This window comes from Pocillopora damicornis, chromosome 12, assembly GCF_964200805.1.
Source record: "Pocillopora damicornis chromosome 12, jaPocDami1.2, whole genome shotgun sequence".
Lineage (NCBI taxonomy): Eukaryota > Metazoa > Cnidaria > Anthozoa > Scleractinia > Pocilloporidae > Pocillopora > Pocillopora damicornis.
The window spans coordinates 9,239,730-9,263,957 of NC_142681.1; the positions used below are offsets into that span (position 1 = coordinate 9,239,730).

Consider the following 24,228-nt stretch of genomic DNA (forward strand, 5'->3'; position numbering starts at 1 on the left):
CAAGGGAGGGGTAGGGGGCGTTTATTTCATATGATGTTTATTCAGATTTTTTGCCAGTGACAATATTCCATTTTTCAATTTACATTAAATAAGTTTCCAAACACGTAAGATTACAGAATTACACCCCTTGACAAAGATTTTCATCCTGTTCAAGCACTTAAGTTTGTTTTTGTTGTTGTTGTTGTTGTCACAAGCACATTATGTTGTCGTTTCTTGCCGTGACACTACGGAAGACAGCTAAAGACGCTAAACATGGTAAAAACAAAAGTTTCCTAGAAGAAGCATTATTAGGTGTGTAAACATTGGGGAGCCATAAGGCTTTTGAGCTAGTCCCTTTAAATTATTATCAAATTACTATTGTTATCATTGTTATATTGTTAATGTAATTATTTGTTACCATTTAATTATTGGTTGAAAGTCAATTAGACCTAGAGAATAATACATGAACGTGCGTTCCGTATTTTGATTTTCTTCCCCTTCTAGGAAAGTTTGAACGTCATTGTCTGTAAGCGATACGGATTTTTCAGTGTTTTAACAGCCATAATCCGAAAAAAATTACGACAAACGACCTAGGATTGAGAAAAAATAAGATACTTTTTCAGGTGTGTTGTCAAGGCTTTTGTCAGGGCTGGAGTCCTTGTATAGCGCCGTACTTTATATGATAAAATATATTCTTGAATTTTTTCTCCCTTGTGGAACAGGGTACTCATGAATATGTGTGGGATGCGGCAGGTTTTATATTTTGCATTTGAGACAAACACTATGAAACACTACCTTCTAGCCTCATTATAGAATCTCTAGTTCTTTTCAATGCCATAAAATTGTGCTTTACCAATAGCCACATGCAGTCTTTAACTGTCTATTTTTCCTTAAGTTTAGGGCTTGACGATTGTATAGCGGAGCATCATCCAGCAAAAAAACGCGAGTGAAGCCCCATACCTTAGAAAATATGGTTCACTTCATCAACTTAAGAAAATTCGGTTGTGACTAATTGTCTTGGGCAGACTCCAAATCTAAGACCCGATTTTTACTTCCCGCAGCTACTGATATAGCAATACTGTGGCTTTTTTTGCTTGATCCGTTGCCCTAATATGGTAAATTGGCGTAACAGGGGAATAACAAAAGTTGTAAACCACTGCTATTATTTAATGTTAAAAGCGTTTATTGGAGATTGAATTTCCCTTTAATCTCCCGAAAATATACTAATGCAAGGAAAGAAAATGAGACACAAACCTCTCTGTACAAATTTTATTCATTCAAATACAGCCATATACATCTTTCAAGGACTAGATTTCCGAGTGTTAAACACAGCATGACTAGGTAGATTAAAACTAGTAGTAAACAGTTTCATCTGATGAAACCAACGCTTCAAATGGACTACGTACTCATTACCCAGGAGGAGTCGACACTAATCTTAGGTGCTTTCAGATCTTTCTCTTGTTTGATATTACAAATTCTCCGTACGAGACTCTGCCAGTTTAATGTAAGACTCCCCCTGGGGACTTATAGCCTATACTTTTCTACACTAATTCGCTCTTAGCATGGTTTATGGTGAGAGCTGCAATGAACTATTTCAGTGGCACTTTAAATTTTAACACTAGGACAAGCAATTGACACTATAGATTGATTTTCCTCCCATATAGATTTCAATGAACGAACATAAAACAAATCGTCCCACTATACCAAACTATCATTTGCTCTGTAAGTAACGAAGAAACTGGTCAAACTTTTCTCAAGTCGTCCACAATTTCATACCTTTAACGTGCCTTATAATTTTAGAAAAATAAAAGAGCAATTGGGGTGAAACATGACAGTTTTATAGCATCAAAATCTTGCCTAGTGTATGATATCAATATTGCCTGTACAATTCACCGCCAAAGGTGAAGATCTTCTGTTTCTACGCGCGGCACCATTTAAACCACTACCCATTAAAGATCGCAACACATACAAAACATCTCACTTGCATCAAGATTTCTCTCAAAGTTTGGAACGATTTTAAGAAACCTTTGAAAATATATACTTACTCTCCATTTTTGAATAAAATACGTTCAATAATCTCTTATCACAAACTTGTGTTCCAGCGTAAGACAGTCAACAAGGTAAAACAGTGGTGCTAACCAATAAGTCCTCCTATATTTAGATGTAATACAATTCTGACATCTCTAAGATTCTCTCGATATAACTTTGGTCAGTCTCTTTTGTTGACTGTTTTAAGCGGGAAAACTATAAGTACAAACATGTGGTAAAAGATAAAATTTTTATAAAATTACGCATTTGAATGGTATTACGTTTTAAAAATCTTCTACTTATTATCGGTACTCTTAACAAGCAATACTGGTTATAATCTAACTAGTCAAATAAAATTCAGTGGGGAGATACTGTGATCGAAAAGTCACGCAATGCTCCCATAAGGAGGGTAACATTGCGTGACACCTTACGAGACTGAGGCTGTCGTTTGAGTAATTATCACACAAATTCCGTCATATCAGTGATTTAGCCACTACATTTCAAAATGTTTCAATGACATGCAGGTTCAGGTAAGCCGGGGTTTCTGGTAACTATTGAAAAGAACGCACTTACACGTTCTGCAGTGTTAACATCATTAAAAAAAAAAAAAAAAGAAAACTTTCGGGCCAAACATCGAAAAACGCACTAGTGGGTTCTAGGTTCATGATTTTTGCAGCAAGGACTTGTTCTATAGCAATGACAAAACGTTCTGATAGTCACAGCACATTCTCCTTTAAGGATAAAAAGTCACACCCCCTTAAATGTTGACATTGAGGAATTTTTTCTCCTCGTTTCGGTTCGCTCTAGCGAGATAAAGAAAAGAAATAGATTTGATAATGAGATTTAATTCTTAAGTATTAGTTGTTTTCTTTCTTAAATTTCCATGGTTCATGCGATAAAAATGAATGAATCCAGTGAATACATTTTTCTTGAGAACAATTTGCGTGACAAATTAAGATGCAATCGAATTTGCCATTTTCTGATTTGAAATGATTATCCCTTATTCCACCGTGAAAGAAAGAGGAACTCTGCCTCTTTAAAACAGACAACCGCGCTCCTCTGAATTTTATGATGAAAGTGGACTAAGAGATATATCTGTAAAGCAAATGGCCTTGTAACTACAGTATATGGATTGTCAAATAATAAAATGTTAATAATTTAGAAATAATAGATTATCAAGAAAATAGAAGATAAGAATAAATACATGGTACTCGAATTCTTTGTGAGTACGCTTTCAATTTTCGCTTTTGAATGGTGAATCAATTGATTGTTTATCAGCCAGGCATCTAACGGTTGGCTCCAGCTAATATTCCTACCAAGTCCTAGTCATTTTATCACTTGAAGTTCAGAGTACGAAAAAACATTTTTGGCAACGAGATAAGATCAAGTGGATCCTTCTTTGTTACCGGTAAATGCGACTGGAAAATAAACGTGGGAGGTTTAAATTGTAAATGATAACATAATGAAAATAATCTCCTTGTGATAAACATGAAAAATTGTACAAATAATTTAAATGAGCAGGACCTGACGAGTGCACTATCTGCTGACTTCACGCTCTGGTTTGGCCACTTTGAAATATCTACAGCACGTTGATATTTGGTTACCCTGTGAGACAGCGATCGACTCTTACTGATAAGTTAGTGGGATACATTGACGTATCAAGTATCCCATTCTCGTCCCGAAACAATCTCGCGAGCCAAGGGTCATCACGGCTTCTTCTCAGCGGCATGGACCATACCGCTGACAAGGGACCGAAATGACCCTGGGCTCGAGACTGGTCCAGAGATGGTTGTGTCGAACTCGCGCAGGGGCAATGCGTTTAGGGGTTCCTCTTGTGGGCGAGAGGAAAGACAAGAGGACCTCAATCTCGCAGGGTAAGATTTCATAAGTTATTAGAGTGGCAAAACCTTTATATCGTTCCGCATTCTTGGCTGTGCGCGGTGCATGCTCACGAATAAAACCTTTGGATCTATTATTAATTTTCTTTTGAGAAAACTTAAATAACTTAACTCATTCGTTGTTTGAAACTTTCTAAAACACTATCTGTGCACTACTTTTTTCTCAGTCTTGCAGCCGTCACTTATAAAGTGGCGTCACAATTGATAATGAATTTCCCTCACAAAATCAGCCACAAAATGCTGATGTCTAAGTTTTCTCAAAGTAACAAGGAGAAGATGAAGGCAAGCTGCTGTGCGTGAGTTATATGTTGGAAAAAAGAGAACAAACAACGGAGAAACAAAACAGTGATATAAACAAACTAGCCTTAACATCGACCATTGGAGTAACGTATCAGCTCAAGGGAACCGGTTCTAGTGCAATACTCTGCGTAACTAATTAATGAACAAATCTAGGAGAGCGTTAGCATTCCTCTTCAAACTCTTTCTCTCTAGAGGAAATCAGCGAGCACCTTCTATCAACAGACGAGTTTTCACCGTGCGGAAATTTCATGCGTCTTTGTTTTTTTTTTAAGATGGAAAACTTAGGAGGTCTTTCACGACCTCAAAGAAGTTAAAAATAGAAAAATGAATCGAACCTCGACCAAAACCTCTCGTTTGCCTTCATCTACTCCTTACAAAAGGCCAGTTTTTGAAACTGACAAACCAAAAAGTAAATAGTTTTCATACCACAAATCAGATCACGAAAGAAGAGAAAATAAAACGAATTCGAGATTGACATTTGATGTCCCTTACATACATAGAATATGAAATACTCTGGGGGGCGTGAGAGAACAGCTAACCCTTCATTTTTTTCTAGTCCTATGTCGCTATACACTGCAGTTTAACTTGAAACCCAAATATACCTTTACTATTCCATACCTTACTTTTGCAGAACCGTGCTTACCTATCTTCACTGCGTCGACTCGCACATTCTACGTTAACTCTAAATATAATCGTTTCTCTTTCGAATTTACCCACAAATGTAGTACTAAACGGAAATCTAGACATCGTCTCTACATACGGAGTCTTTTCAAGAAAAAATAAAAAGAAGAATTCTTTAGGTCTCAGACTCTTGGTGCACGATGGAAGGTGTAGTATATATTGCTGTGATGATGCGAAATAAAATACCGGGGCGCTCTGTAATTTTGGTTTCTTATTTTCGCATTTGAGTCTAAACAGTATGTAAGTTGTTTTGAAGCAGTCCAATCAAAATGAACCTAAATCCCTTTCTGATAAAAAACATTCTTCATTCTCAAACGATTTAACTTCGCCCCGAAAACCAAATCTTCATTTCCAACCCCTCCCTCTTACTTCCTGTTTGGCTCGTGGGTTTTCCAATCGACCGCAATACGCCACCAAAATGTCATACAACTGGAAAATTCTCTCATTCTAGTAAATCACTACAACAAAAGATAATCAACCCGTGCTACTTAAATACTTTCTTTGAATGAAACCGTGACCCCGAGTCGCCAAACCTCTGAACTCTTTTAAATGAGAGATGGTTTGACTTTTTCACCGAATAATCATATGTAGTTTTTGTAACTATCCACTGCAAAGAAATCTACACACACTGAGCCATTGTAAATAACTGCTAACTACTTCTACCAATGAACAAAAGATGTGACTAGCCTGCCTTGTTACTAAAATGGTCATGTAAATCAAGTTATATGTAAACTAGAAATATCTCTACAACAGAAGTCATTAAATTTCATTTTGACCATCAAAAAATGTTTCACCTTTGACTAGGTGGATAATAAAATCGAGATTAATTGTCTCGTAATCGAGACAGTATCATGGTTTTGTACCTCCAAAGTCGAAATTCATCAAAAGCAAAAATTCGACCTGAAACAACTTGGCAAGTTCTTCAGTCAATCAGCGTCTCATGCCTTTGAAAGAGATGAAAAAAATAAGAAGTTAGAGGGGAATAGAAAGATTAGAAAGAAGAGAGAAGGAAAGGAAAGAAAGAAAAAAAAAGAAGATTGTTGACGACAAAAATAAAATTCAGGAACTTTGTAAGCGTTGGACTTGGGACAAGAGGAATGCTCGCCCCAGATCTCTGTCAATAAATAATGAATTCGCATTGAATTCTAGAATCTCACACATTTAAGAGCGAACGCATGGGTCTACAGGCGATCAATTCGTACTTACCGATGATTCTTTAGTGGCCAACGGAAATCTAGGAAAAAAGGAAAGTGTAAGGTAAACTTGAAAATGTAGTTTTTTAATTATTCATGACAGCTTCGGCGGGAATGTATTTACAAATGTATAAGTTGAATTACCGCGCGCATTTTGAAGCTTATTAACGATAGTTAAATTCCCCTCGTGACGGGTTTAAAATTTCAGGTAGGGTGAGGTCCTGTCAAGCTACATCTTGAAGAGCAGCTAGGTTAGCTTTCATTGTTATGAGAGGTAAAGATTTTACTGAGTTTAAGTTTAGAGTCAGTTTTTTGGCGAAGATTTGTTTTCGAGAACCTTTATTTCTCCCTACTTTTCTGGTATCTGATGATTCATTTTCTTTTTCGAGTTTAAGTATGGTATGTTTGATTAAATTCAGGTTCCCAGCGTACGTTATTTATTGCCCTAACTTAAAGTTGTCTTATCCCTGTTTAAAATTATGAATTAAAAATCCTATTATCCTGCAGTAAGTTAAATTCTTTTGCTTAGACACTTTTATGGCGAAGGTAAACCATTGATCAAATATGGGAGGTGACTAAGGAAAGAAAACGATATTTGACAATTATTCATCAAAGATGGTACGTATTCACCACTTTCACCGACATTGAGGTGAATAATTGTTTTAGTACCGTATTTCTTCACCCTAAAAGTTACAGACCTTCCAACAGACTGTGCTGTCCGAAAAAGAAAGCAAAACCATCGACTATAAGCCTAGAGCGAAATTCTAGACTGTAACCAACCATTTGAGTGAGCGAACCTCATGGAAACAATGGGAAATGGCTCACTGAACACAAAAGCTAATGAATTAAAATAAACAGAAAAGAAAAAGGCGAATCAATGAAGATATAAATACTACTAAGCGACTTCAGAAACACAACAGTACTCTCAGTTACTGTAACCTAACAAACGTTTCAATCGAGTATCTCTTTCGTTGCTGTTATTTTTCTCATCATGCCAAAAGCACGCCGCTCTTCATATACAATGGCTTTCAAGATAAAAGTTGTCGCAGAAGCTACTTGTAATTGCTTTTGAATCCCAAACCCTCGGCTATTATCAAGCCGAACCCTGTTTCTAGTGAGAAATATCCCAAACTTTTGTGTCAACTACTGAAAATCACTCGGCTTATAGGTGAAGAAATACGGTATATACCAGACAGATACCAAAACATTCGTTTATTTCTTTCAATATACCGAATCAAAGTGCTCTGTGAGCAAACTCGTGAATTGGCACATGATTTTTTAGATTATGTTTAATGTTATCTGGTTTAGGGAATTTTGTGGTTGATTGTCATATCTAGAGTACGAGCAGTAGTTCAGTGTTCGCTAATGTAGCAAAGAAACAAAGTAACGTTGGGATAAGAAGGCATTACAATTGAAATGATCATGCTATTACATTTGACAAGGTGGATGATGTCATGTGTTTTAAACGTCTATCATTTTTGTTTCTGGTTCAAAAGAAAAGGTTGGAAGTAAATGTGGGTGAAAAGTGAAATTTACTGTCTTTCGTTGTAAATATTAGAAAATCAAGGCAATACTGTCTTAATGAAAACATCAACGATTCCCTCTTTATCAAATGAGACAAACGGGAACGAGTTTTGAGTGATATAACTAAGCCAAGCCTGCCACCGTCATTTTGGATCTCCACCTGGGTAGATTTAGGTCACGTGCTAGGCAACGTATGATCAATAACAAGATAGAATTTCATTTCAGGCCTATTTATCAATTTTGTGGTGTGCAACTTTCGCATTTTAGTACGTAGTTTGTATGTTGAATCTTCAAATTGTCTTGAAACTTAAAAGAAAATTGTTCTTTAAAAATTCACTGAAAATCGGTAGCTAAAATTGTTTGTTTAGGTGTTATCTGATTTTCGTGTTAACTTGTTATTTCGTCAGTCGCCGGCATCTTTTGTTGCTTCTCACAGGAAAAACACACGCGACGAAATGTAATGATCAATTTTGTCCTCAATCTCACGCTATAACAGAAAAAGCTTTTGAACATCTGTAAACTCCGAGCGCTTCGCAGTAAGTGATATTTTCAATGAATCTTCGGATTATTTTCAAGTTCAAGGATTGTAAATTACAATTTTATGAAAAACGAAGGTTGTTCTGTTATTTCAGTGTGAATCCTTGCATGCCTGCCAGTCGCTGGCGCCGCTTGTTGAAACTAAAACGAAAAAAAAAAACTCTTTTAAGATTATCATTGGCTTCTTTTTCACCCCACCACTATTCTTAGCAACAAAGGTCGCCATTTCGTCTGTTTATTGCTCGCCAAAAACTATAAAATGCACTCAAAAGCCTAAAATCTAAAAAAAGTTTACAGGAATCGACCAATCGAGCGAGCGAGCGAGCGAGCGAATGAATGCCATTCCCTACATCGTATCTATAACTCGCTCTTGCGCATGCGCGCAATTCACGAGTTAAAAATGGAGAGAAATTCAACTCATGACTTTAAGAGTTTGTCTCATTGGCTGCTCAGAGGTGAACAGTACTTGCTATTCACTTCTAAATTAGCCATTCAGCTTGCATGAAAAGCACTATTCACTTGTGTGGTATATACCAATTCAAGATATTGTTACATAGTGCCATAAAAATCTGCTACATTTGCCTTGTTGTTAAGTGTGTTTGTATGGACTGAATGAAAACAGAAATAGGTTATGAAATTGGAACAAAATTTAGCATTTTACATTTTAAATTGGTATTAAACTTGTTAAAGGACACTCACTAAAATAGTTGATGATAGCATAACATTTTGGTTAAGTATTTAACGCAGCACTTAGTTTCTAAGACTTAACAACCAAAACCTAGCATCTGTGTAAAAAACTGAATACCAAGGCTTAATCCTTAGATATTAATAAGTACTTACAATGATGCTCTCCTCCTTCAGAACTGTCAAAATAAATTGGAATGTTAATTAATCAATTTGATTGCATAATTTATGATTGGGACTAATTTCTGTTCTCTTTGTTTTCATGTTGGTTGTCAGTTTGTTTATTGTAGTTTTTTTATCATTTGAAGTTAAATTTGGTCATTTTCTGTAAGTTTTACCCCTAAATTTAACACATCAATCTATAATTATAATGATATTTTAGATTTGTGTGATAAACTTGGCTACTAGTTTAAGGAGGTGAGAAGACATTTAGCTTTTAAGGTAATTTTAAAATGTGCCTTTTTATTATAAAACTATTCACCTGTACTGATTCAGTTGCTGTTGAAGGTTAAAAAGTTGTAACTGAAGTGGCAATAGAAATGGGTTTTCCCTATATCCCTACTATTTAGAAAGTGAGGGGAGGGAGGGGGGGGGGGGCTTGTTTGACATTATGCCCAAGGGGAAGGGCACTTATTGGTGTGTTGGTGCTTATCCGAGGAAATAACATTTTGAACTGTTCAAAGTTTGTTTAATTATGATATGATACAAACTGTCCAATTAGTTACCACTGAGTACAGCTAAGTTTACACTAACTTTTCTAGAGTTGTAATGTGTATTTACATTGTTGATGTTAAACTGTTCTAGAAATTCTACCAAATTCATTTGAAACATAATGAAATAAACTCTGTAGCTTAACCATAAATGAACCTGTCAGTAAGGGAAATAAAATCATTATCATTGTTTTCAGGTGACTTACCGCCATGGCATGACCAAAGCCTGTAGGCTGAGGACTGGTGGCTGTGTACCCCAAACCATCTGCTGAAGTATTTGCAGCAGAGTTGATGTAGCTGCCGAGATCCTGAACAGGTCCTGGACTGGTTGCAGCTGTGGCAAATGCCCTGGATACTGGAGAAGGTGGTGGTGGACCAAATTGTTGGGTATGATGGTAATTCATGCCTGTAAAAATTCATCACAAACTTAATGCTGTGAATTTGTAGGACTTTAATGTTCACCAAAAAGATTGTGCATTTGAATAATTAATTGCCAATTTTAGCTGGGGGAAATCTGTTGTTTATGGTTCTAAAAGGATAAAGCAATAACAAATTTCTACAAATAAGTGAAGATTATACTGATGGATGTATGTTAGTTATTCATGTGCTTAATTTATGTTTTGCGTTAATCATTTGATGTCCTATCCTTTTCAGGACAAGGGAAAAAGCCACAAGTTCCCCATTGTGCAGATATCAAACATACTTTGTCGAATGTAAGTGATGTATACGATGCAACAAAGCCAATGGTCAAATGTTTGACAACCTCTACCTTGGCTAAAGCAGGTGTAATTTCAGGTGTGATTCATAAAGTGAGTGATTTGAAATAAGTTGCTTTAACCCCAGTTAAAACTTTTAAAGCCAGGATGAAAAAAACAGCAAACTTAGCTAAATGTAATTTCAAGTCATGGAATTAAACCCAGGCCTAAGGAGAGGGAGACAAGCACTCCCACCCCTGCATCAATCTTTCTCCCTTGATAGAAATGCAAGGATAAGGATGAGAGGAAAGAAAGCAAGCAAGAAAATTGAGGGACATGATGGGCAGGGTAAGATGGTACCTCTCTTTACAGCTCACCACAGACAGAAAAAATGAGATGCCTCAACCAAAACCTTCCCTCTTTGGTGTGTTTACCTTTACAGAGTAGAACAACCCTTGTTTTCCTCTCTCCCATTGACTGCTGCCCCTCTCCCCTTTTCCTTATTCAATTGCTGGCCAATTTCAAAAATTTTGACACAGGGGTATACCATGGAAAGAATTTAAACACACTGGGAAACGACTGGTATGCATGACAAAAGCAGACATATTACCGTACCCTGATAGTCAGTATATTCCGGCATGGCTGGGTTAACTTGTGGGATGTCAGGTGGTCTGTTTGGTCCTGAACGGCCTCCCTGATTACTTATGGTGGCATAGTCTGCATAATACTGACCTCCTGCTGTTCGTCGTTGGTCAGGGGGATTCATGAAGCCAGAAGGATAGCCAGTAAAACCTAAAAAAGTTTCATAATTACCAGTATTTAAGAAGAGCAGCAAAAACTTGCCACAGCTTTAGTAAAGGGATACACATGCCAGGCATAAAGTTATTTGAAACACAAAACCAAAAATAAGTGATGAGATGGAAGCTCAAGTCTAAGTGGTCAAAGCACACCCCTTGTGGAATATGAGGCAACTTTAAACCATGTTTCAAGATAATTTGACCCTCATAATATATTTTGCACATTTTTTTCTTAGGCTTTAAATTGTATGTATGTATGAAGAAAAATATAATCCAGATTGCAAAGGGTGTAATTTTCCATCAAATGAAAGGGGTCATATCTTTCAATAACCTGATTTTGGACTTCAAACATGTCACAATAATAAAAGTTGTGGTAAAAGTAACTGTGCAGATTGATGGATCTCGCAGAGATGCAAAGAGTTAAGAAGAAATACTGGTAATCATGATTTCAAAGACTTTCAGAAAGCCACAGTGACTGCTTCACTTGTGTCACTTCTTTGTTTCAAAACGTTAGTTGATACACTGATTCAGGTTTTTCTAAACAAAGAAAGCCATCATATTCTACATGAATGCACAATGTGCAAGCTTGTCCTTTGTTTTGAAATAATTCTCTGGATGTCAGCATTGTGAACCCTTAATCAGGGTCGGCCAGGGGGGGTAGTGGAATACCAATATACCCGAAAAAAAATCGACAAAATACCCCAAATTCCTCCAAATATACCCAAAAATAATCGAAGCTTTGAATACTTTATACCTGAAATTCAAAGAAAGTGATATACTGAATACCCATATTTAAGCTGCAATATACCGTATACCCGATTTAAAACGCCCCTGAATACCGAATACCCCAAAACCCTGGCCGACCCTGCTTAATAATTCTTGCTGTTTGCCATATTATTCTTATGATGTTGGATTGGAGAATTCTGTATTGGATCAACTAATAATCACTAAATTGTTTTTATTCTCATCTCTTGTGTGCTTGATATAGTATGTATTTGGGCATAACTTGATCTTGCCTTTCCCAAAATAATAGAGATCACAGTGTAGTTAGCTTCTCTTACCAAGCATTCCCGGATAGTTTCCCAAGTAACCACGTCCTTTGCCTCGTACTGGCCTGTTCTGTGCTGCAAATGCTGCAAATGCTGCAGCAGGACTGTACCCGCCTACGTGCAATCAAAAGGGGAAGAAATTCAGATGGAACCATAGCAAATGAATAGTTTCACAGCATATTGTGTAGCTGTAGAAAAGTAACCATGACTGTACATGATCGTCCATCAGTCTTATTTTGACCATTTCCAATCTTTGACTGATTTCCTAGTTGGTGCAATTGTGACAACATTTGGATAAGTTTCTTAACACAGTATTTAAGCAGGGAAACAATTGCCTAGTTTCCATATGTCTTGAATAGAAAACATATGTAACAGTGTAGGAGGTGAAGTTTATGGACTGACTAAGGGTGAATTACAAAGTACATAACACGAGAGGCGGAAGTTAAATATAATCCACTGTTCAACTTCTAACCCCTCTGTGTGTGAGAGGCTTCCTTCTGGCATACTTGTGGATCTTTTTTCCTCATCAACTAATAGTACTTCCTGGTGATTGGAACAACATGCCAAAGTCGTCTAGAATTTTATTTTGGTTCCTTGCTGAAGTTTCATTCCATCCCTAAATCTCTTTGGCTTGAACTTAGGTCATAGCTAATTTAAAATTTTTTTTACCTTGAAATGGGCCACCAAAGTTACCAAAACCAGGGCCAAACCCTGATGGAGGAAAGCCTCGAAACCCAGGAGGGAAAGGATACACTAAGAGCAAAGTGGAAGTAGTGTTAGAACTTTTGAGTGTAGTTTGAGTGATGAGAACTCTCAAGCTGATTTGTTGACCCTCTATGCCCCAACATTAATATGCATATTCTCCATATTTTTGTCTATACATTTCCCAAGGTGCTAACACAGAAAATCTGGTTAACAATAAAGAGCTTCTTCAGTTGGTGATCATTTCCTTTGTTCTTGTGACCATAATGCATGATTCAGAGGTGACATAAAAAGAAATTTCTGGGGTATTACAAAAACTCATGTGAAGTATAGGTGGACATAACAAATTTTAATGCCATGAATGTCAACAACTGTGCTGGTAAACCTTACTGTGGTGCAGCAGTGAGACTGTAACTCTGTCACGTGTGACCGTAACTCTACCACATGATCATACATTTACAGTTGCCAGGAGATTGCATGAAATGTTAGTTATGTGGCCAAATAACAAAGAAGTTCTGTACTTACAGAACCCTCGTCCAGCCAAGGCCCTACCAGCCCTACCACGCCCACCTTGCAAACTTTGCATCACTTCTCGAGGTTGTGCTTTCTTAACTTCAGTCTGCAAAATGAAGTGCACCATGTGGATTAATTATAAAGGACTGGAATACAGATTATCATCTCCATTGTATCATACTCACTTGCTGCAGTTTTTATTCATCACTAGTAAATGATGAAAATTGGCATCACCAATAAGGGGATAAAACTTAAGAAACATGCCGGTTGTTTGAAGACATAGAAACTTTACTGCAGGGACAATCTGTTTCCACAAAAAACAGCAAAAAGCAGAAAAACCAAACAAAACAATGCATTGAGAGGAAGCTGAGCAACCCATTAACAACCCATTCTTAAAGGAAAAATATTGTGAGAGGTTTTGTCTGTGGTTTATATATTCATAGGAGATTTGAACACAAAGAATATTTGCCACTTGATAACTCCTGCCCATATTTATTACTGTGGGATATTTGCTTACTGTATGTCACTGCGGTAGTGATATGTAGTTGTACCTCCTGAAATGTAATCAGACTGGAGAAAAAAAAAGCTCACCAGTTTGTCAAGCAAATGTTTATGGAAATGTCTATCTAGAGGGATCATTTTGAGAGTGTACAATTTATGGGTAACTATCTATCAGCAAATACATGTATTAGCAGCTTAGAATACCTTCTTGTCATTGATCAGGTGGAACTGTTCCTCACAAGCACTCTCAGCTGCATCTTCAGTTTCAAATGTTACAAAACCAAATCCTTAAAAATGTCAATAAGAAAACATTCTCATTGCAATGTGAACATGAAAAGAACTGCAAAAGCTTTACTCTCAAATTTAGGGTTTAAATCTTAGCTGTATGATATAGACAAAAGCCAACTAATGATGGACTGATAACTATCTTATAAACAAATTTTTCAGTTTGAATGAAGTTGAAAATTGTTTGGGAACTCAGGGATTTGGTGGAAGGCAATTTTGCTCTTCTTAAACAAGAAAGGCTGGAGCAGTGGGGGGAGGTTACACATGGACATTCTCCTGTGGACATTTTTAGAACCACAAATTGTTATCCAGTGTCCATATTTTGTAGGGTATGTGATTAATATTTGGTCTACTGTCTCATTACAGAACCCAACTTGGATTATACAAATTTTTGATTATTCAAACTCACTTCTCTGATCTCATTTTTTCATGAATATTAATTTGTCACATTTGAGATTCATAACAACTTTTATCCATCAAACAAAGCAGAATGATGCTCTGAGATAATGTGGATGCTATGCCATTAATGCAGCTTTAAAGAATGATAAAATTGGCACATGCACTGTAGCAGCTTGGAACACACTAATTTACGGTAGTATTTTAGGTAGTAAAACGTTTTTAAAAGTTTTTGTGGATGCCTTGGCATAATTTGGCAATGAAGAATGTACTTTAATACTTAGGTAATATTAATTAGGTAAGATGTATCAAGTTTTACTTTGTGGCTCATTAATTTTCATATTTTGACTATCCTGACTCTGGATTATGCTGACTTTTCAGACTATTCCCCACAAGTCTGCATAGTCAGGGTTTAAATGTAGTTATTAATTACTAAAAGGGGGTAGGCTTCTAAAGAAACTGTGGTACTGTGTTGGTGGGGAAGTATAACAGGGTAATTTTGTATTATCAACTAAGTTGATGTAAATTGGCCACCATAAAGAGTTTAAAAGCAGACATTTCGAGCATCGACCCTTCATCAGAAAGAGTGTTTATTATCCTTCTGAGTCTGGCCATTTTTGACCAACAAAATAAATTACCAGATGGAATGTTTAAAAAACAACAAAATGAAATCTTAAACTGTAACCAGATGAAACCGCAGTACTCAAATCTTTCACTAAGCTGTCTGTATAGTGCATTTTTCATGTAACTAAAGCTTGATCCTAATTTTGGAGTGGACATGTGCTTAATAAAGGCATCTGGTGAATGCAGGTTAGTTAAATGTTAGATGTGAGAGGAATAATATGAGTTGTATGCTGAGGTGTGCCTCATTCAGGGTGTGTGCTAATTTCCTTCTGCTGTGAGGAAGAAGTTTCTAAACAATTGAGACCAGGTTTGACTATGGAAAGAATAAATGATCACAAAATCACAAATTACATTTTTTAAATATTTCCTTACTACAAATTTGACCTTGGGAAAGTCAGAGAAGAGTGGTGCGGTCAAATATTTGGACTGATTCGACGGATTAGATGCTATGAAGAAAACAGTAATTATTCCTAATGTTATTATTCTTTACTTTAAAATGGATTGCTTGGCGCAAGAAGAAAAAAGAAGGAAGTCTGAACTTGACTTGAAGAAATCAGTATTCTTGAAGTTATTTTAAGCAGGCAACTTCACAATCTGTTATTTTTGGATTGGTCTGATTTTAACCAGGCTTTGTGAACCATGGGTCTGGCAAGCACAGGTTTATTTTATGGTTGATGCAAGGGAGAAAATTTGGACAGTATGCTCTTGTGTGATTAATTAAGAGTGTTTGTTTTTTTTCCCACAATTCTGCTGTGAGGAAATTGTACTTAAAAATTGGTATAAGTTAGAGTGACCATTTTCAGAAATTTCCTGACCTAAACTTTTTTTTACTTGGAAATATTAGAGTGATGTGGGCATATTCAAATATTTGGATAGACTGGATGGATTAGAGCATATTTGGAAAACAATAAATAGTTTCTAATGTTGTCTTATATTGACTTTTAAATAAACTGCACCCTCCAGGATGGAAAAGAAAATCTAAAGGTAATAAAAGTAGCTAGTATTTCCAACCTGTTATTTATAGCAACCAGTTTCATTTCCCTTACTTTTGTATTGGTTTGATTTGAAACAGATATTGTGAAATGCAGATCTTTTTGATAACTTGCAAATCCTGCTCACTTCTTTGTGTGGTGTTGATAATGGTATTAATTAATAGTAAATGTACACACTAATGGTCATAAAAGAGGGCATATTTCACTGGAATTTCCTTTTTTAGATTTTCTGACAATAAAGATTGATTGAAGTTACCTCTATGTCTGTGTGTGACTTTATCAAACATAAGCTTGGATTCTGCTACCTAGAGATTAAAAGGAGATAACTGTAAGTTACTAATAATTTTGCCACAGAGTGTTGAGATTTTTGTGTCTTATAGGTTAGTTAACACTCTACATAAGCCAAACATATGAGAAGATATGGCCATAGACAATATTGTGTCCCTTTGTTGTCGCACTTGCCAAACATATGAGAAGATATGGCCATGGACAATATTGTGTCCCTTTGTTGTCGCTCTCATGCTTTGTTCAAGTCCCTGTCTACTACTGAAAAATATGTTCATGCTATTAATAAGCATGAAAAGGGAAACCAAAAGAAAGGCAAATAAAAAGCAGCCATCTAGGAAACTAAGATGTGATGGAAATACCATTGGTTTATCAAGGGTGCACAATAATTTTAGGGATAAACATATGAGCCCAAATTGTGTTGTTGTGCAATGTGAGTTTTTTCAATTACTTTAACCTTTTTAGCATTTTATCCCAAATTGTTTTCTTCTAACTCCTTGTGTGTTTGGCTGCTTTCTTTAAGTTTTCCAAGACCAGACAAAATGTACATACACAATACAAAACTACTATTTTCTCTAAAGCCTGTTAATATCACAAGTCATATATGATTGCAGAATCCCAAGTCAAAGATACTTATTCTCATACAATTTTCCCCAAAGTGTCACCAAGGACAGACAATTGTAGAGGATAACAGAAAATAGTAATGTTCACATCACAAAGAATATCAAACACATTTTTCTTCAGTAGACCTGGCAATTGTTATGGTGCCATTGTACAAGAAATTGAAGGAAGTTATCAAATTCGTTGTTTTAATAAGAAAAAAGGTGTTGAAAAATTCTCAAAATCTTGAGAATTTTTCTAAAATCTTTTTTCAACTATGGTTCCCATTACAATGTAAATTGATTTGAAACAAAATTAAAAGTAAGTGCTTCATGGTAAACTAGAGATTGATATGCAACTCACCTCTCCATATTGTTTAAAAAAATTAGTCAAGTCTTCTTCAGTGGTAGAAGCAGACACACCACCTACAAATATCTTCTTTGTTTTTGTTACCAGCTGAAAATCAGAAATATCATAATAACTGCTCTAGGCAAGATGTGGCAACAACTTACTAAATAGACTAGTAACACATTTTAGTGACTAGAGAAGTAGTGTTATGTAGCAGTATTTTGTTAAACTTTTCATTGAAAGTCCTGCTTTCAACAACATTATGTGGTGGCAGTCACAGATCACCTGTCAACTCATAGGTCATGCAGATAGTAAGGAAAAAATATGTACTTTTGCCCTCAAATATTGGATTCAAATCACCAAAGACCCTTTTTCATAACTTTGCTATGACTTCCTTTATTCGTTATTTTGCTTACAAAATTAATTATGATAACCTCCCCTCTCCAGCTTTTGCCTCAATGCTAGTTCTAGTTATCATTTGCTGTGCTTGCTGTACTTGCTGTGTTTACCTAAGTATTAGTTAATTAACTTTAAACTTGCAACTGCATGGTAACTGTATCTTTTAGTTTAATGTGACTCATACACATCAGCATCCTTTTCAGATCACTCTAACTGACTGACCATATTTACCACAAATTACATTTTTCAGTCTTGGAAAGGTTGGAGCATGCAGTCAGACAAGTTGTTACTACCAGCAACTGTGTCACAGAAGTTTATTTTGAATTGAATTCTTGTGGCTGGTTCTCTCCCATAAAATGAAAAACTGAACAAATAACATGGAGTATGTGACATGTGCTGAAAAAGGCTTAATCGAAGGTATGATTTCTTGCATTTTTATGTAAAGTTCATCATTTGATAACTTAAAAATTGCCCCCGAATAGTTATTTAGGTTATTTTCTGAAATAATTCAGCTTTGCTTGTACATACAAAGCTACTGCCAGCCAGAGTGGGAGTAGTTCTCAAGCCACTTAAATCTGTTTCTCCCCCCCCCCCCCTAGTGGGTTAACAAGTTAAAAAAAATGCACAAATTAATTTTTTTTTTTTTCATCTTGACACAAGTATGAACCAAAGAAAAAGTTATGAGTTCTCATGTGGAATCTATACTCTACAAACCTTTGGATTTCGCGCTTCAATGCTCTACCTGAACTACAGAGACTTGATGATATGTTAGGCTAGTAATATGTTGACAATCTTAGATTCATAAGTCAGAAATTGGTGTCTGAAAATTAGTATTTGGTGGTGATAGATTTTTGCTTTGCAAACTAAAAATTTTGTATTTGTTACCCATCAATAAAAATGGGACAATTGTAATTAAAGCTGTGTTGGAAAAAGTTGAACACAGCCTGGTCAGCATATTGGTTGATATAACATTCAGTTATAATCAATATGTCAGGTAGTCAACTGACAGTGGACCAATGGGCACCAATGTCTTAGTTGAGATGTCTACTGGCTAGAGATACTGGTCAGCTTGCTGTCAAGTATCAGCTGTTCATTGGTCAATTATGTGCTGGCTATTTTCTGATTATGAACTATCCACAGTCAGGGTGATATACAGCTGGACTATCAAACAATATGCTTATTGATTTTATCAATAAATGCTAGACTTCACTAACCAAAATACATGATCTAGATAGTGTAGAGGTTTCAACACTGGCTCTCTTCATTACTTCTTGAATATCACTTTGTTTTCTAATGAGACAAATGGCTTTACATTTTTTTTGTGAAACAATGACAATGTGTGGAAAAGGGAACTGAGGAAGAAGAGAAATTTTGTGAGCATGTGCACAGAAGTTGATTTTTCCATGATATTGTTTGTTAGACTATTAGTGTTACTGAAAGGCCAATTCAAAACCAGGTCATATCTTATCAATCGTTTCCTGTTTGTAAAGCAGGTTTGTAGTGAAAATAGTAATAAGTCTACTAGAGAGCTCATCAAAGGAAGAAAACATTTCAAAAAGAGAAAATACACTTATTTTACTTTCTAGCTTAGAAATGTTCTCCAGACATCAACAGCATATATCCCCATTCAGTACATAACTGATTTGCTCATTGTCATTAGCAAATCTTGCTTTTGAAATAAATAGCTTAGCTAATATTTCAACGCAACAATAGGTTGTTATAAATTCCTTCTACCCGAGGGTCAAAGTTCAGCTAGATGAGGCTTGTTTTTCTTTGGAATAGAATTCAAATAGAAAAACAAGGTACATATATAATAATGACATCATTGTGAATATTAAATAATCTGAAATGAAAAAAGGAGTGGTATCAAAAGTAGCATATTATATGACTCATAGAAAATAAATTTCACAAAGATAGTGCAATCCTATACTTTCCTTGTGTTTGGTGTTTACTGTACACAATGTTAATCAGACAGTGGTGTGATTTCAGAGAATTATTGAAATTCAAGATGTTGAAACAATGTGATATGCATCTAGCTTTTTATAGAGATGATCTGTTCTCTTGTATCTGCATATAAATTAGCTCAAGGCTATGCTCCACAGCAGGCAAGCCAAATGCACTTGTACTTATCAAATCCACAAAATTGGTGCTATGCTACTTTATACTGTTGTATTTTACTGTTATGCCTTTGTTTGGCTATTAAAAGGGAACCACTTACAGTCTGAGCAAGCTTATTGCTGAATAAGCTTTGGTGGAATAAAACTCAAATTACAATCTTGTGTCTCCTTAAGGTGAAACACTTTCCTCTGACTCAGTTTGTTTTAGCAGCTATTCACAAATCATTTATTTAGGTGAAAAGCAGAGTTAAAGAACTGGACAATTGGTGTAGAACAGTGGTCTGCACAGAGCAGTTAAAGATGGTTCAATACATATTGCATCATCTGTTTATTTAAGGTTCGCTAATTATGATAAGAGCAAGAAAGGAAAAACGCTGTATTTATGGAAATCAAATGATCCAAAAATTGTCATGTGAAACGGTATTTCAAGAAGAGCTCATAAAAACTTGAGCAATTAAGAGTTGGGATTAAACCATGCACCTCCATAACACTACTTTGAATATTCATCACACAACTTGCTTAACACACCGATAAAAAGCATTTTGGGGGGAAGATAGGCAGGGATCCACTTGTTAATGGATTTTATCAAGTCACACAACATACAAGAGAACGTTTATCCGCTTCCCAAATCGAACTTTACTCGATGCCTACATTGTATCTTTGACAAGCAGGAAGTTTTAAATAGGTCTCTCAGGAAGCAATAATTTAAATGTATTTACTTTCGCATCAAATAGGTGTGAAGGACTTTCAGAGACACGAGAAAAGCATTCAATGGCCAAATTTGTGTCTTGAAGAAGGTATTCTTCAGAAGAAATTGAGATAAATTGGTGGTAGTGTTGTCGTCAAGGATGCGCGTCGATTTACTAGGCTTGTGTGACACCACCGTTCTGGGAGTCACAAAATGACTAATGAGCGGATGCGAGAGCAATATTATTTAAACTTACGATATTAAAATGAAACCTGAATTGCACTGCGTCCGTAACGTAAAACAAAACAACTATTTGAGACAATTTCGCATTTTTTTTTGTCTGAAAAGAATAAATAGCCGACGACATCGATTCATGGACGTTCGGGTGGCAACGCTTGTCGGGGAAGTATTTTCTTTAGAATTACCATCTTGTACCTGCGTTCAAGGTGCTGAAGACATGGCAGCTCAAGCGTGTATGTAGCAAGCAATAATTTATAAGCTCCTTTTGTGGCTCCGCACCTAAGTCTGACTTGCGTTGAACCCGACACAAACACTGGCGAATAACAAAGTCTCGGGTAGCCGCACTCTCACGAAAATATGTTTGTTTAACATCGGATAAATTGTAAAACCGGTCCTCTCCAAGTTGACATGCTAAACTACTCTGTTAAACGCAATAAAACATGTGCGACTGAACCTGCACTATTCACCTGAAGTGTCGCTCAACTGATCTACTTGGAAAGGGTGGCAAAACACGGTACGCAAACCGAATCACTGCTCTACTAGTAGCTTCCTTTGTTGTCTTTATTGAAATGGACTTTGAGTCTGTAATTATTCAATTTTACAGAAAACAAACTAGAAAAAAGATATAGTCTGTAACACACAACGAGTCGCTGCGGCAAAGTAATGGCTCGGGAAAACCCCCAAAATATCGCGTGTTTGTTAGAATATAAACTCGGCTCTCGACCGCTCTGCCCGCCGTAGGAGGTGAGCGGCTTCTTCGGGCCCTTGCACTCACTCGCTCAATTTATTTTGGAGTGGGCGTACTGACGATACAAACAATTTAGAATGGCATTTTCACTTAAGATGGGGTCCGATCCGTTATCCTGATACAAAACTGGAGAAACAGATTCGCATCTTAACACGGAACTAAAGCGTTTGGCGACCAATGAAACTGCCCTTCTCGTTTACAAGCTGGCTTCCGAACGTTATATTTCCGTTTAGGGCGGCCTTGAAAAGACTAACGCTTTGCAAATTACGCTCAAAATACTAGCTTAACAGCATGAAACCATGAGGAATTACAATTCTTAGAAGGACAGTTTGATAAAAAAAATTCACAAGTATAAATGGAAAGCCACTGCCATGCTGTTGTCAAGCAAACAATTCGAAGTCCTGATCTTTTGATCGAGCTATATGCATCACACGATATTTAAACACCCTTCCACGCTAAATTTAACGCACTTAACAGTAACAAGTCTTACCTTCGGTTGAGGTCTTTTGGGCACAGCGACTTTCGGATCGATCTGCATTAGCGTTAAACATATGTACAAGGTGTTAGCGTAGATGTGGTTAAGCTCGCTAAAGTTGAAGCTCAGAGTACATCTTAACATTACAATGGCTTCGTCGTGTGAATTTAATTTCCCCAGGCACGAACATCACTTAAAGCGAAAATGCACCCCCTTTTCGGCTAAAATACGGCAAATTGAAAATAAAGGCTTTGCAAGTAAGCGTTGGAAGTTTAATTCATTGAAAGAGTTTATTTCAAGCTTTAGGTACCTTGATCGTATTAAAATACGGACACGCCAGACGTTTGCAGATGGAGCGTGAAAATTAGTCTTGAACGAATCCATCTCTATGGCGCGCGCAAAAAAATAATCACAAAATTTTCCGTACAAACCTTCTTGTGGTCAAGTTCGTGTGGGCATGCTTTCAACACCGCATCTACAGCAGTTGGATCCTCAAAAGTAACAAACCCAAACCCCCTGGAATATGGATACAAAAACAGAATTTAAGCCACCATCATTATGTTGCATATTGCATATTCTTCAGACATGCCATTTACAATACAAAGCTCATCGCGCAACGGTGTCTAAGGTGGAAGCAAGGTCGATGTTTCCTACACCAGCCTCTGGCTTTTACCTCGATTGTTTTGTGTTAGGATCCCTCATCACTAAGCACTCCTTTAGATCTCCAAACTTGCTAAAGTATTCCTGCAGACCCTCTGAAACAGACGACAAAAACGGACCGTTACGGAACCGTGAACTTAACCACAACCGATTGTTCCAAACGTGACTCATCTCAGCTCATTTTGTCGGCGTAGGAAAACCAACTCCACGGCCCTTTTATTGCGGAAGAAAACGATTTACGACTGCAACAATATCCAAACTTATACAAGGATCAACAAAATTCCCAACCTGCCGTTGTTTCCCAACTCAGGCCTCCGACGAACATCTTCCTGTTGGAGAGGAGAAGAACGGACGACATAAGAAATTTATGCTTACAACAAAATTTGCTACCAGCTAAGTCACACCATCATTTCGTGCTAATAAAACACGAAGCCGGCTGGCAGAAATTCGGCTGGCGGAAGCGAGCAACTTACCCAGGATCGTTCGGGAGGTCGACTTTGGAGGCACCAGAGGTCTGTGGACTATCCGCCTCCATTTTTCCTACAACTACAACTAAACAAGAGATAGACTAACGAATGCCGACACGTGGATATTATATTCGGATTGGTTCGTGATGGGTGGTAATTTGGCGCCATTTGGAACTGGCACCTATGCTGTTGATTGATTGTGAACTGTGGGCTTCTGTGATTGGTCCACGAAAGTCTCCCTCGCAACGCTGTTAGAAGCCGTGAGTGATGTGACACATGTTCGAATGTGGCCCGCCTTTCCTTTTGTCCTTCTCCAAGCCTATCCATTCTTCTTCCCTTTCATTGGATCAAAGTGACGAGACCCTTGAGAAACTGCCAATCAATTTGACAGCTGATTTGGATCTAAAGACGAATAAATTACCTCTGTAGACTAAGGACATTGTGAGTCTTTCTAATTTTAAGGTTCGGTGAGACAATCGCAGCGCGTATAAAAATAAACTACCGTTTGCATCTGATGACAGGAACACGATCGCAGCCAAGAAAGAATTGCCAAAGCTTGGCGACGTCTGAGTTACCTAATATTCAAACTCTGTTTTACAGGTCGGATCTTAAGTTTAAAACTTTCATGAAGAGGGTAGAATAAGCAATTTTGTTTACAATGGACATGTAAACACAAAAAAAATACTTAGCGAACCCTTAGGGAAAGTCGACAATTTCCGTGTAGTCTAGCGAAGCCTTTCGAAAACTTGATTAAACAGGTATTGCAGGTTAGCTTCTTGTAGTGTATGGGAAGGTTTTGGTGTAACTCTCGTGGAGAAAACGAATTTAGAAATAGAGAGAAAACGTACTTGATCTGTAACTTTGCGGGACAAAACATGTAGCATCAACATAAATACACTCTACAGTATGGCGGCGTTATTATCCTTTTGTGACAAGGGTCTTATTGTCACACAACCCAATAACAACATTATCTATTCAAATAACGTGGTTTGCTGAGGAAAATGAGACCACCATAAATGAAAAATGAACAATCCAAGAGATTGTTCCTTGACTTCGTAAACATAGAATTAAAAGCAGAGCTCAGTGGCTGTTTGTGTCCCACACCCCTAGACC

General features: G+C 36.8%; 1 protein-coding gene across 3 annotated transcripts; it reads right to left on the reverse strand.

The window, feature by feature from the left end:
* Nucleotides 1–1,234: 1,234 nt before the first annotated feature.
* LOC113675145 (RNA-binding protein Musashi homolog 1) lies at nt 1,235–23,286 on the reverse strand. Of its 3 annotated transcripts, XM_027191683.2 has the most exons (16): nt 23,122–23,286; nt 22,937–22,977; nt 22,662–22,743; nt 22,420–22,504; nt 22,004–22,045; nt 17,337–17,429; nt 16,345–16,393; nt 13,996–14,078; nt 13,303–13,396; nt 12,745–12,828; nt 12,088–12,189; nt 10,845–11,021; nt 9,741–9,940; nt 8,981–9,003; nt 6,093–6,120; nt 1,235–5,830 (listed from the first exon to the last, which is right to left on the reverse strand). In XM_027191683.2, the coding sequence occupies exons 1-14, from the start codon at nt 23,181–23,183 to the stop codon at nt 8,998–9,000; spliced, it is 1,200 nt and encodes a 399-aa protein (XP_027047484.2). In that variant the 5' UTR covers nt 23,184–23,286; the 3' UTR covers nt 1,235–5,830; nt 6,093–6,120; nt 8,981–8,997. The 3 variants fall into 3 exon arrangements, with proteins under 3 accessions (XP_027047484.2, XP_027047483.2, XP_089045235.1); XM_027191682.2 differs by lacking the exon at nt 8,981–9,003; XM_089189109.1 differs by lacking the exons at nt 1,235–5,830; nt 6,093–6,120; nt 8,981–9,003 and having other exon boundaries at nt 9,497–9,940.
* Between the last annotated feature and the right edge of the window lie 942 nt (nt 23,287–24,228).

What these genes read in the sequence shown, in the direction of transcription:
- LOC113675145 (XM_089189109.1), bottom strand. Translation starts at nt 23,183, where the DNA reads ATGGAGGCGGATAGTCCACAGACCTCTGGTGCCTCCAAAGTCGACCTC. An exon ending in CCAAAAGACCTCAACCGAAG is followed by an intron (nt 17,430 to 22,003) that starts GTAAGACTTGTT and finishes TCTGATTTTCAG; the next exon opens with CTGGTAACAAAAACAAAGAA. An exon ending in AGTCACACACAGACATAGAG is followed by an intron (nt 14,079 to 16,344) that starts GTAACTTCAATC and finishes GACATTTTTAAG; the next exon opens with GATTTGGTTTTGTAACATTT.